This window comes from Haliotis rubra, unplaced genomic scaffold, assembly GCF_003918875.1.
Source record: "Haliotis rubra isolate DU_JTF1 unplaced genomic scaffold, ASM391887v1 Scf418, whole genome shotgun sequence".
In the NCBI taxonomy this organism is placed as follows: domain Eukaryota; kingdom Metazoa; phylum Mollusca; class Gastropoda; order Lepetellida; family Haliotidae; genus Haliotis; species Haliotis rubra.
The window spans coordinates 71,574-91,622 of record NW_025767100.1 but is presented as its reverse complement, the minus strand read 5'-3'; the positions used below and the strand labels follow the sequence as shown (position 1 = coordinate 91,622).

General features: G+C 42.0%; 1 protein-coding gene across 1 annotated transcript in view; it reads left to right on the top strand.

Moving 5' to 3' along the window:
* Positions 1-20,036, top strand: part of LOC124288421 — a 97,848-nt gene extending 77,812 nt beyond the window's left edge. The window contains exons 12-14 of the mRNA XM_046724938.1: positions 9,137-10,321; positions 14,957-15,507; positions 19,336-20,036. Coding sequence (XP_046580894.1) covers positions 9,137-10,321; positions 14,957-15,507; positions 19,336-20,036 — 2,437 coding nt within the window. The remainder of the gene's footprint in view (positions 1-9,136; positions 10,322-14,956; positions 15,508-19,335) is intronic.
* Positions 20,037-20,049: the final 13 nt, after the last annotated feature.

The following is a 20,049-nucleotide window of genomic DNA, read 5'->3' as shown; positions in this document are numbered from 1 at the left end:
AGTCTGTGTAGCAAATTCTCCTCGTTATGCAAGGTCTTCTTTCGGGACAAGTTCCGGAGAGGTTGATTTTGTCCATGTTAAGTCCGTATGACATTCAACTGAGGCTGTAGTCGGAGATGTTCTTTTGGTAATTGAAGCATACGATTCACCTTGATTTAAGAATGGTACGAGTTTCTTCGCATCAGCATAGCTAATGTTTGGAGTATGCTTTAATTTATTTACCTCCATTTCCCTCTTCCATACTGGGCAATCTTTTGTTGATGACGAATTAGTGCCAGAACAGTTGACACATTTTTAATAGTTGCTTTTACAGTCTTCTGTCACGTGTGATTGCTCTCCACAATGAGCGCAGGTTATAGGATTTAAGTAAGAATTGATTCCGTGACCAAATTTGTGACATTTAAAGCACCTCAACGGATTTGGGATGTACAGGTCAACTTGCAGATTACAATACCCTGCTTTGATTGATTTTGGTGCAGTTGGAAATACAATTGAGAACAGGTAAGTATTCGTTGGTATTACGTCAGAGTTCTCACATACATGACACCTTGATCTTTAAGTTCTAGCAGGATGTCAAGTTCTGTCATGTCCTTTAAAAGATGATCCCCATCTCTAACAATACCTTTACTTGAATTGAGAGTCCCGTGTATAGACACTGTAACAGGAGATCCAGCTGACGTATCAGTTGCAAGGAGGTTGGTTGCTTGTTGCCGTTTGCTACATTGTATGAGCAGCGATCTAGATCTCATTTTATTGATATTTTTTACATCTCCTGCTATACCATATATAGCTTTAGAGATAATAAACGGGTTGTTTTTCTGGAGATTCAATTACCAGAAAACGTGGCCAGTAGTGTATCTGTATGGATGGCCTACAACTTTCAGTTGTTATTTTATCATTATCAAGTTGACGGGTTTTTTTTATGGGGCTTTCAAGTTCCATGTTGAGGTGTAGAGTTTCATCATCCGAGCTCCCCACCCACCACGGAGTATCATAAAGACAATGCTATATACAAGTGGATCTCCGACTTGCAGCACCAAGGATACTGGGATGATATACTCAAGCAGAAAGATTAATCAATTAATCAATCTACCGGATTGCCTCATGAGCCACGGGGGGCGGTGGGGTAGTCAAGTGGTTAAAGCGTTGGCTCGTCACGCAGAAGACCCGAGTTCGATTCCCCACATGGGCACAATGTGTTAAGCCCATTTTTGGTGTCCCCCGCCGTGATATTGCTGGAATATTGCTAAAAGCGGCGTAAAACTAAACTCAGTCAGTCAGTCATGAGCCACGGCCTTCTGGGCACAAGACTCTTGGCAGAATAACCAGGACATATTATAAAAGCTAATGATAATATATAAACAAAAAGAACCAAGACCTAAAGTCCAAAATATTGTTCATAATTCAATTTGTGCAGATACAAGTAATGCACAGGGCTTGGCATGATCAGCGATTGGTTGAACAGGGCCCATTCAACCACCCGTCTAGGTGATGTAAGGGGCGAAGTGGTGTGTTGGGCAAAGGAACACACTGTTCCTGGAACAAGTGCCCTCAACCACCAGACTCCCGTCCTCCACCGACACAGGGGCGGAACCCACGGCTAACAGGTTGGTGGACCAAATATACCCCCGGTCCACACGTGTGTGTGTGTGTGTGTGTGTGCGTGCGTGCGTGTGTGTGTGAAGAGCGCTTAGCGTTACCCAGCACCTACCACGAGGCGGTGGCTCTTCACGGGTGCCCAGGGATATTGGACAGTGGTCCAAATACATAGAAGCTATATAGGTACTTGGACTTCTCTCGAAATGGGCGACTCCAATATAAAATAGAGGCGACATCGAATGATGGTCGACGCCGTTTTTCGGATTTTTCAACCATTGGTGGGAACAATATTTACATCAAATAATGCCATAGGAGGGAGTGTTGCAGAATCTCCATTTTGAAAACTACTGCAGCATTGTTAGGTACCACCTCTTTGGTCCATCAGGAGACACTTTTAAGTGCAAGATGTATGACTGAAACAGCTTGGAAAATTGGTTTTATATGTAACTGGATTATCATGATAATTCTAAACATCAGGAATGGCTAGGCATATGTGTGAAGGTATAATTTATCAGTATCACTTATTTGGTTTGGTTGTAAATTAACGTCGCACTCAGCAACAAGCCAGCTTCGTGGTGGTGGTCAGTAAATAGTTGAGTCTGGATCAGACAATCCAGTAATCAACAGTATGAATATCGGTCAACGCAATTGGTGTAGTGACATTGAAATCTGTGCCTGTTGTATGGTGTTTTCAAAGGTAATTCATATCAGTGTAAAACGTGATATCTAACGGAATCTATCTGCTATTACAGAAACAATATTTCATTGACGACACGTTGGCAATGATCTAATTTATGCTAACCTCCCATGGAAAGCCTATATGTTGGCGTAGACACAGCCATTCAACAGATCTTGAAGTAAAGGTTGGATGAATATTTTGTGAAGCATTAACACTTATATTTCAGGAAGGGGGTCTTCTGTAAAATCTTGTGTGACCATCGCACTGTTGCTGAGTATTGTGAAGTCAGGGTTTGTTGTGTAGTATTTTCAAGGGTGCCTGTGTTTAGACAATCCTCAACCGTTTCTCGTACCTCAAACTATTCTTCCAGTATAGTGTACTTGGGTTTGTGGGGCACCCATGAAAAGCCACCTCCTCGTGGTGGGTGCTGGGTAACGCTAAGAGCTCTTCGACCCCCCGTTGTGGACCCGGGGGTATATTTGGTTCACCAACCTGTTTGCCGTGGGTTGCGCTCCTGTGTCGGTGGAGGAAGGGAGTCTGGTGGTTGAGGGCACTGGTTCCAGGAACAGTGTTCCTTTGCCCAGCACACCACTTTCGCCCTGACTTCACCTAGACGGGTGGTTGAATGGGCCCGGTTCAACCAATCAGCTGGTCATGTCGAGCCCTGTGCATTCTTTGTATTTGCACATATTCTATTTTGAACTGTCTTTATTGAGTTTAGGTCTCGGCTCCTTTTGTCTATAATCATTACTTGATTTTGACATATGACCTATTTCATTTGCCTAGAGTCTTATGCCCAGAAGGCGGTGCCTCATGGGCCAATCTGGTGGAAGAGTTAATCTTTTAGTTTTTCTGCTTGAGTATATCATCCGAGTATCCTTGGTGCTGCAAGTTGGAGATCCACTTGTTTTTAGCATTGTCCTTGTGATACACCGTGGTGGATGGGGAGCTCGGATGATGAAACTTATACACTAACTATGGAATACAAAACCCCCCTAAAACGAAACAAGCGTCAACTTGACAACGATGATGATGACGAACGTCCCTCCAACTCAATCGACTATTGGCCACGATTTCTGGTTATCGAGACTGTAGACAAAGCTCCACTGAAACTGAACCCTTTTGCAAATTCCAAGGGTGTACATGACATTGCAGGTGAGGTTAAAAACATTAAAGGCTTGCGTTCAGGCTCTCTGCTGGTTGAATGCGGTAGAAAACAGCAAGCAATTAACCTGATGTCAACATAATTATTTGTTGGAATTCCAGTTTCTATCACTGCCCACAGAACTCTGAACACCAGTAAAGGCATAATCAGAGACAGAGATCGACTGTTGGCTGATATGTCAGAACTAGATATTGTTTCTGAGATGAAGGATCAGGGTGTGACATATGTTAAAAGATTCACAACCCGCAGAAACAACGAATCAATCCAAACAAATACTTATCTGTTCTCATTCTCATCTCCAAATCCTCCGAAGTCTGCCAAAGCAGGTTACTGCAATATTTCAGTTGAAATCTACATTCCAAATCCTTTGAGATGTTTTAGATGTCAAAAATATGGGCACAGAGTTAATACTTGTACAAAGCCCATAACATGTAGTGAGACTACTCATGTCACTGAAGACTGCACCAGTGACCTTAACAAGTGTACAAATTGTTCAGGAAATCATTCTTCTTTCTCCAAAGACTGTCCAATCTGGAAGAAACAAATGGCAATCAATAAAATTAAATTCACCCAGAACATCAGCTTTGCTGATGCCAAAAAACTTGTGGAATCTGCAACTCCAACTGAATCATATGCATCAGTCATCAGAACACATTCTGAAAACGTGTCAAAAGTAACCACCTCGTCGATACATTGCCAAACAGATTTGACGTGGGTTAACACTAATAATGCTCAGTTTGTTGCACCTGAACAGTCTACTCAGACCTCGACATCTTCTATCAACACTCGCTCACTGACTAAAGGTCCATCACAGCCCTGTAGTCAGATTTCATCTGTATCCGGAGAACAATCTTTGTCTCAGTCAACTCAAAAGTCTCAAGCAAAAACAAGCTCGAAGAATAATGTTCAAAGTAAAACCAACTCAAGAACGGAATCTTCGAAAAAGAGTGGCAGACCCCCGAAGTGTTAAGATAATCCAGTCAAATTGTACAATAAATATGGATCGCTTGAGGACATGGAAGTGTCAGAAAACTTCCATTCCAGGGAACATAGCTTGTCGCCCTCGAAAAAGGTGAGGGGTAGATCCCCTATTAACCCACCGAAAAGATAGTTTTTTCTAAACAAATCGTGCAGTGGAACTGTAGAGGACTACGAACTAATTTCCATGAAATACAGCTATCAGTCCAGGATATAACACCATCAGTATTTTGTCTGCAGGAAACATACTTGAAACAGACAGACAATTTTACCTTACGTCAGTGTAAAGCCTATCATTGTTTTTCTCCTCCGGGTGATCGAGCCACTGGAGGATCTTCTATCCCTGTGCGACAAGATATTATTCACAGCCCTGTTACACTCAAAACTAACCTTCAAACTGTAGCAATACGGCTTACTCTGGGTGTTGCTTTTACTTTATGTTCTCTACATATCGCGCCTCCGTCAGCACTTCAACAGGCTGATCTTCAGTCTCTCTATGATCAACTACCGAAGCCCTGTGTTATCATGGGCGACTTCAATGGCCACAACCCACTCTGGGGAGGTTCACACGCAAACGCCAAAGGTAACATACTTGAAGATTTTATCTCTAATAATGACTTGTGTATATTTAATGACGACTCAAGCACTTATCTGCATCCAGCAACCGGCACATACTCTTCTTTAGATGTGTCCATTTCAGATTCTTATTTATTCAATGGGCACCCATGAAGGGCCACCTCCTCGTGGTGGGTGCTGGGTCACGCTAAGCGCCCCTCAACCCCCCCATAGTGGACCCGGGGGTATATTTGGTCCGTGGGTTGCGCCCCTGTGTCGGTGGAGGAAGGGAGTCTGGTGGTTGAGGGCACTGGTTCCAGGAACAGTGTTCCTTTGCCCAACACACCACTTCGCCCCTGACTTCACCTAGACGCGTGGTAGAACTGGCCCGGTTCTATCAATCGGCTGGTCACGCCATGCCCTGTGCATGGACAGCATTCAAATTTATATGAATGTACATTTATATAATGTTGATATTGAATGTTGCATTTCAAAATTATATTATTATTTACATTTGCCTAGAGTCCTATGCCAGAAGGCGGTGGCTCATGGGCCAATCTGGTGATAATGACCTCCAAATAAATAAATGTATGTCTCTAATTTTTTGTCTTGGGCCGAACCAGTCGGGCATGGAATTGGTAGATAAATGCAGCTACTTGTGTTGTTTTCTCTGGAGTATAACACCCCTGTATCCCTGATGTTAGCAGCTTGGATACCCGTTGCTATTTGACACTGTCCTTGTTGACGCTCCGTGGTGGGTGGGGAGCAGGGGTGCTGAATTATTTCCTTCCATCATGGAGCTTACACATGCTGGTTCAATTCGCAATGAAAAGAAAAGACGTTTGGAGGACTTAGATCTCTCAACTGGAAAAGATTCTTCAAACAATGATTCCTGGCCACGATTTTTGGTGATTGAGGCAGCAGATTTCCTACCCATTAAACTAAACCCGTTTGCAATCTCAAACGCTGTATCTGGTATTTGCGGACAAGTTAACAACGTCACCCGTCTCCGTAGTGGTTCACTTCTTGTGGAGTGTGCACGGAGACAGCAGTCTGGCAATTTGCTATCGATCAAAACATTTGTAAATATTGAGGTTGTTGTTTCTGTGCACAGGACACTTAACTCTTGTCGAGGCATTGTTCGGGACAGGGCTCGCTGTTTGTCCGACATGTCTGAAGAAGAAATCGCTACGGAGCTAAAAGAACAGGCGGTAACCGCATTTAAGCGTTTTACCATCAAGAAAGATGGCGCAATCATAAAAACAAACACACATTTAATGTCGTTTGCGCGTTCTTCTCTACCAGACTCTATTAAAGCAAAAACTCATTCAATTTATGACAATACAGTGATTATCAATGCTTCTCTCCGCCAGGAGATAAAGCAACTGGTGGTGCTTCTGTTTTGGTACAGCAGGGCATCATACATAGCCCTGTCCCTCTTAATACCAATCTCCAAGCTGTAGCTGTTCGTCTGATAATGCACATTGCGTTGACGCTGTGCAGTTTATATGTCCCTCCATCTTCTGATATCCGACTGTCGGATCTGCAAAATCTGTATGATCAGCTGCCAAAGCCATGTCTCATCATGGGCAATCTCAACGGACACAACCCGCTTTGGAGTGGTGTCCATACCAATACTAAAGGTAAAAGTATTGAGGAATTCATTTCCGATAATAATTTATGTATTTTGAATGATGATTCAGCCACTTATCTTCATCCAGCTACGGGAACTTATTCTTCCCTGGATCCGTCTCTCGCTGACTCAAACCTGTATAATGAATTTGAATGGATGGTCCATGATCACCTATGTGGGAGTGACCACTTCCCCTACCATTATTGAAATTCAAGGTGGGGAGGGGATCAAACTACGCTCCTACACCTTTACAGATCACTTGTCCGCTCGAAGCTTGATTATGGCTAAAATCAACCTAAACCTATTAGATTCTGTCCACCACCAAGGTCTGAGACTTTGTCTTGGGTCATTCAGAACATCTCCTATTGACAGTCTCTACGTCGAGGCAGATGAACCATCTCTTACCCAACGCCGTATAAAACTATCATTACAATATATTACCAAACTATATTCTAACGAGTCTAATCCTGCATTTAACTGTGTTTTCAATCCTCTTTATGAGGATCATATACAGATCATTGGTGCGATCTAAACTTGATTATGGCGCCATTGTATATGATTGACCCTGCAAAAGCAAACTAAAACTACTGAATTCTGTCCACCACCAAGGCCTAAGACTTTGTCTTGGGTCTTAAAGAACTTCTGTTGACAGTCTCTATGTTGAGGCCGATGAGCAATCCCTTAACCAACGTCGTATCAAATTATCATTACAGTATGTAACAAACTCTGTATTCTAATGATTCTTATCCTGCATTTAGCTGTGTTTTCAATCCTCTTTATGAGGATTTATACAACAAAAAGCCTTCTCTTGTTCCGCCGCTTGGGCACAGAAATAAACCATTCATTTCTGCTGCCGGCATAGAGCTGGAGAATATAACTCCTTCCCGTCTTTTTTCGTCTCCTCCTTGGCAACTGGTGAGGCCTGAAGTTGACCTAACTCTGACAAAGTTCATGAAATCTGAAACTAATCAATTACAATATAAACAAGAATATAATCAGTTAAAAGATAAATATAATACATACAAATCCTTATTTACCGATGGGTCTGAGAATGGTGGCGCGGTGGCATGTGCCACTGTCATTGGATCCAGAACAATATCTTCTCGACTACCAAATAACAGCTCTATTTTCACAGCAGAAGCTAACGACATATTGACAGCTCTTAAATATATTAATAAACACCGTAAATATCAACAATACATAATCATTTCCGATTCTCTTTCGTGTCTTCAGGCTGTTAAAAATCTTTCTTGTAAACATCCACTTTTATTAGAAATTATTGAATTGTATAATGAGCTTGGCCAATGCGACATCGTCTTTTGTTGGTTACCCAGCCACGTTGGCATTTCTGGGAATACAATGGCCGATCTTGTTGCCAAGGCAGCACTCAACAAATCTGTGAAACCACTTCTTATTCCTTACTCTGATTACAAAGCTTGCATTAGAACTTACATCCGTGATCTGATGCAGAAGTGGGACACCGAAGTAGGTATCAATAAATTACATGAAATAAAACCCTATATCGGTTACACTTACTTGGGTTGTCAGTCCAGATTTGAAGAGGCCATCATGCGACGATGTCGTATTGGCCACACTAGATACACTCATGCATACCTATTGAAAGGTGAGGATCCTCAGGTTTGTAACCCTTGTGATGAGAGAACCACGGTCAAGCACGTCCTGCTTGACTGTGCTGAATTCTCCATCATAAGGGATAAATACTTCAATGTGAAAACAGTTAAGGATCTTTTTAACACTGTTACTTTCCATTTAATTATTGGCTTTTTAAAAGAAACTGATTTAATGAATGAATTTTGAATAATATGTTCTGTACATATATGCATTTTAATTATTTGTAGATTTGATTAGTAACTTAGATTGTTAGTGGCAGTGCCCTCGAAGGGGTTTGAAGTAGCGTAAAATTATTGTCCTCCTGAGAGGGTACGTAAGTCCCAAAACATTCATAGTAAATTTAAACCTACTACTATTTTAATCGTAGAATATATGTTCGTTTGATTTATGGCTAGATTATTTAACATTCCTAATAGCTGAGGGGATGGTGTAAATCCAGCTAGGGTCCATGCAGGAAGCAAATGTACTGTAAGTCCCCATGGTCCCTAGTATGGTGATCTATCTTCAGTTGTTGGCAATATATAGCCTGTGTTTACCTTGTATTGCCATCTATAGTTAGACTGTTTTAGATTTGATTGCTAGTTTTAAATTCGAATCTGTGATAATCTAGTTATTTTACTGTCCTTCGTTGACAGGTTTTTATAGTTTACCATTGCTTACTATGCATAACATTAATTGTTCTCGTCACGATATGGCTGAAATATTGCCGATGTGACGTTAAATTTTAATTCACTCACTCACTACTTGGGTTTGTATATTAAGAAATCTCAATGCATCATTTCATAATTGCAACTTCTATGTATGAGAAGGTTGCGTTTTCTTTTACCTATGCCTTATTATGATAAATATATCAATATAAAACGTAAATTATGACAGAATCGATCTTCTATTTCAGGAAAAAACTTAGTGTCGAGCTCACACCACTTGAACTACGACTAAGAGCATGGGTAAAAGTTATTTACGTTATCAACATCAATTTTGACATTTGGCACTGGACAAGCCCCACACTCACTGGCACCATTTGGAAACACGAGATTGAAAAAAACGATAACACTCCACCAAGATTCCCCAACTGTGACCACAGGAAGAGGTCATTGTCAGGAAGCTGTTCTGTCCGGCAACTTGATGGAAGGCATCCCAGTGACACAGCATTCATCCTGGAATTTGACATTTGGGATAAAAACAGCCCTCTTACTGTACACTATAGCATTGGTACTTCTCGGGGTGGAAGAGATGTGAGGTCACTGGTGGAGATGAGAGGACCCTCCTTAACATTGCCCACGGTTTCATTGCCTAATGGAGTACCTTTGTATTGGACAATAAGGGCTAGGAACACTCAAGGTATTGAGGCAACGGCTATGTGCATGCTCCACACGTATGACAATACAGTTCCAGATGGGAGGGTAGATGCTGCCTATCAGTTTACAAGTCACAGAACGGTGATCCAAGCCAACGTTGTCGTATTCGAAGACTCTCCACTAACACCTTATCACTCAGTTGCTGTGGGATACAGTCCTGGGGAGTTTGGAAAAGAAATTTTGGATTGGCAAATTCTGCACCTGGAAAACACATATATGAGAAAAGGTGTCATGTCCGAACTGAAAGAATTTGCCCCATCTAAGCCTGGAAAGTTGTCGTCTGCTCCATTTTCTACGGCTCATGCAGATAATGACATTGAATGTGCAAGACTGTGTTTGCAGACAGGTTCAAAATGCATTTCCTTTGACTATGCAATGCATACTCAGTCGTGTGATCTTCAGGAAACAGTTGTTGGAGCTAAGGCGAAACTTCGTGCTGCTGCATCTTACTTCCATTATGAAAGACTTGGAGTTGGCTACAGCGCATTTCGGGAGTTCTCTCACTCAAACCTCGAACATGGTGCCCAGTATTTTATAAATGCAAAGATCACCAACACTCTAGGATATGTTGCCTACCTGCCATCAACTGGGACTCTAGCTGACTTTACTCCTCCTGAACCTGGTCCTGTAGGAGAAGCTGTTTCAGATGTGTTGACAGCTGATGGATGTAAGGCAGCTGTGACTCAAAGATGCATCGATGTCACCAAGGAGCTCAATCACAGGTAAAGATACCTTTGCCTTCTGCACGATGACGACATAAACAAATTTAAACGTACATCCGAACAGATCAAATGAGATAGAAGACATGTCTTTTACAGAAAAATCATTGATGGGGAGTGCTGGAAGAACGGTTTTCGGAGGTAACAAACCTCTTGAAGATACGAAATACACGCTTGCAAACAACTATATCTCAGGTAATCTGTTTTGCCATGGTATACCTACTTGGTCACATTAAACAATGTAGTGTATTAGTTTTGGTATATGTAACTAAGAAACACAGTTCGTCCTACCACCATGTATAGTGTAATAAAGCACACTTTCGCCCTGAACTACTGTAACGTTAAAGCACTCGGACACCATGTATAATGTAATAAAGCACACTTTCTCCCTGAACTAGTATAGTTAAAGTACGAGGACGCTTGCGTCCGAGAGCTTTAATGTCATAATAGTCCAGGGCGAAAGTGGGCTTTATTACACTATACATGGTGGTAGAGCGAACTGTATTTCTTTTCTAAGATGCCAATTATAATACTTTCTAAGGATAATTACGATTAATTTAAGGCAGAAAACAAACGACCGTGTCGGTGACCTAAATTAAAAATCCTCGCACAGGGCTAACTGGCACGCTGCTCTATTGATGTGTCTGCCCCCGTACGTTAAGACGAACGTTACCAGAAAACAAAACAAATGATAACAGTTTGATGACGGTTTATGTTCGCATTAAATATCTTATGTTAATTACATCTGCCATTAACGTGAACCATATGGGGCAATATGAACGTCGCATTTCTACTACCAATGTAAGTTTAGATCAGTACATCCAGATGAAGCTGAGTAGTCAAGCGACTTTCCACGATTGCATTGTGGGAATGTAAACATTGCGCACGTTACCGTGTCGCTGTCTGCGGGGGCAGACACATAAACGTAATGTTTCCACCAGTAATATTAGCCGAGTGAAGCAACTGCAGACTGAGAAACGGGATGCAATGGATTAGTTTACTGTAGGAGGCCGTACTAGGTGTGACGTCGCTAACATTGTGACGTAATGTAAAAATGTTTGGATTACGAGGGGGCACACTAGAATGGCGCAGTGACGGGATAATGTCATTCAATTGTTACGTCATAAAACAACTATGCCTTTATTTAGAAGGCATAAACGTAATGTTTCCACCAGTAATATTAGCCGAGTGAAGCAACTGCAAACTGAGAAACGGGATGCAATGGATTAGTTTACTGTAGGAGGCCGTACGAGGTGTGACGTCGCTAACATTGTGACGTAATGTAAAATGTTTGGATTACGAGGGGGCACACTAGAATGGCGCAGTGACGGGAAAATGTCATTCAATTGTTACGTCATAAAACAACTATGCCTTTATTTAGAAGATAAAGCTACTCTGTTTTCAATTTTGCGGTCCTTTATCGTTGATTTAAGACCGCTAAATTAAACATTTAGCGGAAGCTTTATCTTCTTTCTAGCACGACTGATAAGCGTTTTAAAACCGAACTGTTTGGCGCGCAAGAACACAAGGCGCAAAGGGGCCTTTTTCCTGGAAATCGCTTGGAATCGTCCCTTTGAGGGACAGGTTGTATAATGAACAAAGTAAGACATTTTTAGGAACATAAATGCTATATTTCAGGAACCAGGAACTAGCATACATAAATAAAAAAAATACAGTTCATTCTGTGAGCAAGTACAATTATTTGATTTTTCTTAAGCGAATTATTGATCTCCCCTACTGTATGACAATCGACTCGCCCAAATGCGATCCGTGAACTCGCTAAGTTTAGTCGCCGCTAACTTTATTCACGGAGAGAATTGTTGATAACAACTACTATCCCCCATTTGGAAAAGACCTGACATGCCACGTTTTATGTGGGATACATGGACATTGGAAGTGGAAGGACTGGGCATTACGGCCGGGACGGAAGCGGTCAGGTTAGGACGTGTGGGCCGACGTGTGTTGTGGACGTCAACACACGCAGATCTGGACCCGCTTGGAATATGCTGCCGCTTTTGCGCTGTTGGCGGATTTTCATGCTTCGTAGTTTCTTCACTGGGATTAGGGTCAAGAAATTCTTCTTCAAACCATTTGGTTTTTACTTCAAAAGCACCAAAGATGCTGCCGACATAGAAATTGCCGGTGTCCGACAAGTTTGTTTACAAACAATAGGGTCAACGAGTTCGTTGTATTCATACGCGGTGAATCGGTCACTTTAATTATAGTTTGGCATGAAATGCATGTGGACCTGGTTTTTTGTAAATATCTCTTCATCCAGTGATCCAATCGATCTCAAACTGTGCACATTGTAAATCACCGATTTTATGCATTTGTATTAAGGAATCTGTCTATGTAACTGTCAACAAAATAAACAGCAGAACGCCGACGGCTTGCAGAGGGAGGGAGCCAATGACCTGTAAGAGCGGCAGTGTTGGGTCATAAAAGTAAATGCACGTGCAGTTCATGATAGTTACCTGTGCACTGCACAGTGATAGACCGTTTGGATCATTCATATTGACTACTTCTAGCTCTCATCAAGAAAGCTTATTCAGATGATGCTAAACGTTTAATTAGAAATGTGTTGAATTGTTTTAAAAAAGAGTGCTAAAATTGTGAAAAATAAACCAAAACCAATAAACAAGACCTTGTACAAAAAGGTAGGCATCCAAAGTTAGATTCGTTTGACATCAGTGTCATCAGAGATGTCATTCGCCGGCTATTTGCTAGAAATGAACACCTGTTAAAACACATCCTTGCAGAGGATCACGACATTAATGTTTCTAGGTTGATGCTAAGCAAACTACTGCTCAATTTTGGATACAAGCACAAGAAGGTAGCAAACTAGAAACTTGTAATGTGTGAGAGATCTGATATTGTGAAAATAAGGTGTAACTATCTGAGAGAAATTAAGATATTTGCTAGAAATGAACACCTGTTAAAACACATCCTTGCAGAGGATCACGACATTAATGTTTCTAGGTTGATACTAAGCAAACTACTGCTCAAATTTGGATACAAGCACAAGAAGGTAGCAAACCAGAACATTGAAATGTGTGAGAGATCTGATATTGTGAAAATAAGGTGTAACTATCTGAGATAAATTAAGCAGGCAAGAGAGGATGGGTTCGAACCTATATATCTGGATGAGACCTGGGTCAATGCAAACCATACTGCTGCCAGACAGTGGCTACCCACTGATCCCAGTGATGGTAGGAAAATACCAACAGGCAAAGGTGAACGTTTAATCGTTCTTAATGCTGGTTCCCACCGTGGATTCCTACCTGGGTATGATCTGCTATTTCGGTCAAAGAGCACAGATGGTAGGGACTATCATACAGAAATGAACTCAATGGTTTTCACACAGTATGTTGAGGAACACTGACACTGATGACTCCTCTGTGGAAGAATGGAGTGAACTTGAACTAAAGTTAAAATCTGTTATTATATTTACAGATAATAATAGTATCCAGCCAGATATGCTCAAAGAAACTTCTTTTAACAATAACAGCACCGACTAATTCCAACGACTTATAGTGTAACATGAAACAATCATTTCACTTAAAATTATCATGAAAATATAAATATTAACTATCTATATGCTTAAAGCTATTAGAAATGCATTGCTTAATTTGGAATGCGAACGACATCAAAACATAACACTTTTGTCTTCATTCTATCTTTTCTTCAATGAGTGTGCATAATTGTGTGTGCTTGTGTCCGAGGGAACGGGGCTTTAACAGTTGCTGAGTTCTAACCATAGGTGGTCCGATTAATTATTTAGTGTAAATATGCATTTACACTTAGGTACTGCGTAAACAAAATATGACATTAACATTACAAATTTAAAGATTTTAACTTACAGAATAATTCTCACTAATGGGTTTTGTGGTTAATGTTGAACACCTCAGAGAAACAAACTCTGTATGATGGTTAACAGTTGGCACCCACCTTACCCTATTCCCGACCTGTGACACCTCTTCATACCTGTCACGTGCATAGCTGACCTACATTGACGAACGTTGACCTTTATGACCCAACACTGCCGCTGTTACAGGTCATTGGCTCCCTCCCTCTGCAAGCCGTCTGCGTTCTGCTGTTTATTTTGTTGACAAATAGACAGATTCTTTATTACAAATGCATAAAATCGGTGATTTACAATGTGATTAGGTTGTCTGACAAAACATCCACTTGCACAGTTTGAGATCGATTGGATCATTGGATGAAGAGATATTTTAAAAAAACCCGGGTCCACATGCATTTCATGCCAAACTATAGCGGTCCTTAAACTGTCATTTAAGTACGGTTTTGATGTGCTCTCAGCCAATCAGAATCAAGTATCACACATTGTCGGGCTAGAATGTCTGATAATTTTTGTTTTTTGTTTCGATTGTTCTAATCGCTAGGCATCTTAGAACTGTGGATAATTTGATGTGTGTGGTTTGTTGACATTGGTATTGTTATGGTTACTTTTTACAGGAAAGGGGCTGTGGGGTAGCCTAGTGGTTAAAGCGTTGGCTCGTCATGCCGAAGACCCGGGTTCGATTCCCCACATGGGCACAATGTGTTAAGCCCATTTCTGGTGTCCCCGGCCGTGATATTGCTAGAATATTGCTAAAAGCGGAGTAAAACTAAACTCAGTCAGTCAGCTTTTACAGGAAACTGCGATGGCTTCCACGACGACGAGAGTGGTATTTGGGGCTACACGTGGGCAGCTGGGACGTCTGTGTGTGGATCTGATGTCGTGAAGTTCACTGATCCTCACGCTCAGCTGCAAACCAGGCAAGACTGGACCTATACCGGACTGGGCAAGAATCTCCATCTGGCTGATGGTCAGTACTATATCACCTTCCAAGCTATCAACAATGTTGTACACGGAGGAGCTTTGGTTACAACAGTGTGTCACTCTACACCTGTGACAGTTGACACGACACAGCCCGTAGTACATGAGGTAGGGGATTTGTTGTTTGATGAGGATTTTGATATCTTGGGCGTCTACTTCAATGTATCAGACTCTGGATCGGGTATTGCAAGAGTGGACTTTGGTCTGGGAAAAACAAAGTATGATGTTTTTGTGAGATCTTACAGCCGTCATCCCTTTCTCAACCGAGCTGACCCATACCTTGTGATAGAAGATCTTGGCTTGACTCCTGGTGTCCAGGCTTGGGTGCGAATCAGAGCCGTAAATTTAGGTAGGAAGAAGCTACTGAAATTTTAGATATACACATCCTTAAAGGAAAACTGTAACTGTTTATCAGACAAATATTTACAACGTATTGTTGTTATACCCCGCAACACGTTTTGTGGATGGTATTAAAATGGACCCCGTCCGTCCGTGCGTGCGTCCGTGCGTCCGTGCACATTTGTCTTTTCCAGAGCAGATGTTTAAAACCGTTCAATTTTTCTTCACTCAACTTGTCACATAGATATGAGGCTGGACTGGTGACTCTTGGACTTTTGGTAGTTTTGGATTTCTGAATAAAATATTTTTTTGCGTTTCCATGGCAACAAATTTGATTTGACTGAAATTGGTGGTAGTGTTCTTTTCCGGAGCAGAACTCGAAAACTGTTCAGTGTTTCTTCACCAAACTTGGCACACACAGATGTATATAGGTCTGGATGTGTACTGGTGGCTTTTGGTAGTTTTGGAATTCTGAATAAAATATTTTTGGCGTTTCCATGGTACCAAGTTTGACTTTGACTGAAATTGGTTGTAGTCTCTTTTCGGGAACTCTAAACCCGTTCACTATTTCTTCACTAAACGTGGCACGTCGATAGGTCTGGTTGGTAGTTTTGGAATTCTGAAAAAAAATTTTTTTTGTGTGTTTTTCCTTAGGAAGTGTTTCAAGTCTGGCTTCAACTGAATTTGGTGGTAGTGCTCCTTTTGGAGCAGAACTTAAAACCTTTCAATACTCTCCTTCCATTTAGCTATATGATTTGGCTATCATAATTCGTTGAGATATTCATGATTATTTTGCCATTGCGGGCAATATTGATGACTTTGTTTGTTATTCATAGTCGATCTCTCCACTGCAAGCCATGGTGATGTTCCGATACTCATTGACTTAACACCGCCAGTCGTTGGTAAAGTACTTGATGGGGACAAACTGCTTGAAGATTTGAAATACCAACATAGTACTCAAATGATTTGTGCACAGTGGGTATATTTCTATGATCCAGAATCTGGTATTGACAGGTATGTTAAGCCAGTTATTTCTCAACTTTTCCTTTGTCTGTGATGACCTGTATGCATGTCCTACCAATATTTGAATGAAACTCCTTTACGCATGTACATATTTGTACTATTTACGTTGACGATCTATATGTGCTCCACAATTTTAATAGTATTTCATTTGCCATAGTGATTGCTAATCTGTTAAGAGACAATGTTGCCATATGCCACTACTTTCAGTTATCTCTGGGGCGTTGGAACAACAGCTGGGGCTGATGACATTCTTCCATTTACAAATTGTACGCATCACGTTAAATCTGGGTGCAACGTCACAACTCTGCACCACAATACAACATACTATTCAACAGTTGTCGCTTTCAATGGGGCACTCAATCAGAAGAAAATTCTCGCAACATCTGATGGAGGTACAGTTTAATTTTTGCTAACTCTACAAATGGTGTCAAAACCTAAGCCATATTTAGGAGCCCCCTAGAGGGTCTGAAAGTGCACAAAGCAAACGTCAATCAGTGAACGAATGTGCAGAACAATTTAGGATCGGACTTAAAATTCATCTTTCCGCAAACCTAATGTTATACCGTTATACCTCATGCATGCATCCATGCATGCATGCATTCCTCCCAGTCAGTAAGAATAATTCACTTGGACATTAATTCACTTCGTTCATTAGAATAAAGAAACATACTTAGAGTTATTTCCCCAAGATTTGTCTCATTTAGATATAATGGGAAACACCAGACAATGGCATCTGACATTAATTCCAGAACAGAAAATTAAGGCTTGTATTTTGAAAATATTTCGGCAATAGTATGAAAATTTCTTATAGACAGACAGCTATACTGTTGTATAGTAGTTAGTGTACATTTGGATGCCGCAATGTGATTTCCTTCTGAAAGAATGGAAGGGTATACCTACTGTCTTCTGTTTCAGTGCTGGTAGACGTACACCTCCACTGCTCGGGTATACCTATTGTCTTCTGTTTCAGTGCTGGTAGACGTAACACCTCCACTGCTGGGGTATACTTATCGACTTCTGTTTCAGTGCTGGTAGACATAACACCTCCACTGGACGGGTATACCTATCGACTTCTGTTTCAGTGCTGGTAGACGTAACACCTCCAGTAGTTGGGTATACCTATCGACTTCTGTTTCAGTGCTGGTAGACGTAACACCTCCACTGGACGGGTATACCAACTGTCTTCTGTTTCAGTGCTGGTAGACGTAACACCTCCACTGGTCGGGTATACCTATCGACTTCTGTTTCAGTGCAGGTAGACGTAACACCTCCACTTGTCGGGTATACCTATTGTCTTCTGTTTCAGTGCTGGCAGACGTAACACCTCCACTGGACGGGTATACCTTTTGTCTTCTGTTTCAGTTCTGATAGACGTACACCTCCACTGGTCGGGCATACCTATTGTCTTCTGTTTCAGTGCTGGTAGAGGTTACACCTCCACTGGACGGGCATACCTATTGTCTTCTGTTTCAGTGCTGTGAAATGTAAAACCTCCACTGGACGGGTATACCTTTTGTCTTCTGTTTCAGTTCTGATAGACGTACACCTCCACTGGTCGGGCATACCTATTGTCTTCTGTTTCAGTGCTGGTAGACATAACACCTCCACTGGACGGGCATACCTATTGTCTTCTGTTTCAGTGCTGACAGACGTAGCACCTCCACTGGACGGGTATACCTATTGTCTTCTGTTTCAGTTCTGGTAGACGTACACCTCCACTGGTCGGGCACACCTATTGTCTTCTGTTTCAGTGCTGGTAGACGTAACACCTCCACTGGACGGGTATACCTATTGTCTTCTGTTTCAGTGCTGGTAGACGTAACACCTCCACTGGTCGGGTATACCTATCGACTTCTGTTTCAGTGCTGGTAGACATAACACCTCCACTGGACGGGTATACCTACTGTCTTCTGTTTCATTGCTGGTAGACAGTAACACTTGCACTGCTCGGGTGTACCTATTGTCATCTGTTTCAGTGCTGGTAGACGTAACACCTCCACTGGACGGGTATACCTATCGACTTCTGTTTCAGTGCTGGTAGACGTAACACCTCCACTGGTCGGGTATACCTATTGTCTTCTGTTTCAGTGCTGGTAGACGTAACACCTCCACTGGACGGGTATACCTACTGTCTTCTGTTTCAGTGCTGGTAGACGTAACACCTCCACTGGACGGGTATACCTATCGACTTCTGTTTCAGTGCTGGTAGACGTAACACCTCCACTGGTCGGGTATACCTACTGCCTTCTGTTTCAGTGCTGGTAGACGTAACACCTCCACTGGACGGGTATACCTACTGTCTTCTGTTTCAGTGCTGGTAGACATAACACCTCCACTGGTCGGGCATACCTATTGTCTTCTGTTTCAGTGCTGGTAGACGTAACACCTCCACTGGACGGGTATACCTACTGTCTTCTGTTTCAGTGCTGGCAGACGTAACACCTCCACTGGACGGTATACCTATTGTCTTCTGTTTCAGTGCTGGTAGAGGTAACACCTCCACTGGACGGGCATACCTATTGTCTTCTGTTTCAGTGCTGGTAGACGTAACACCTCCACTGCTGGGGCATACCTATTGTCTTCTGTTTCAGTGCTGGTAGACGTTACACCTCCACTGCTCGGGTATACCTATTGTCTTCTGTTTCAGTGCTGGTAGACGTGACACCTCCACTGGACGGGTATACCTACTGTCTTCTGTTTCAGTGCTGGTAGACGTAACACCTCCACTGCTGGGGTATACCTATTGTCTTCTGTTTCAGTGCTGGTAGACGTTACACCTCCACTGCTTGGGTATACCTATTGTCTTCTGTTTCAGTGCTGGTAGACATAACACCTCCACTGCTGGGGTATGTCCAGGATGGTGCTGATATTGCGAATGATGTGGAGTTCAGCTCTCAGATAGCTACTATTGAAAGTACCTGGGCCAACTTCACTGACCCAGAAAGCCATGTACAAGAGTACACAATGGTGGTATACGTAAACGATGAACTGAAAAAGACGTTCCATATTGGATCCATGACCAGTTACACTGACCATACAATGGACACTAAACACAAGGACTATGTCCGAGTTCAAGTCACAGCAACAAATGGTGCACGACTTGAAACACAAGCGGAAAGTAATGGGTATCTGGTCGACGAAACACCACCAAACATGATGTATATACAAGATTCTCAGACAGGCAAATACCAAAGTGATTCTTCACACCTTGGGTTCAAGTGGCATTTTACGGATGAAGAGTCAGGCATCTTAAAATGCAGATACACTATATTTGAAAAGATTGGCGGTCAGAAGAAAAGGTTTTGGCCAAAAGATGAGACATTTGCTGTCATTGAAGTTGGAAAAGCAGACATCCAGTTGGATTCCCTTACTCTCAGAAATGGGGCCCTATATACAACATCGGTCACAGCTCTCAACAACGCCCTTCTTGCAACGTCAGTAGAATCAAGTGGAGTTGTTATTGACACTACGTCACCTACTGTAAAGAAAGTGAGTATCCATCATAATATCACTTGATAGGGATTCAGTA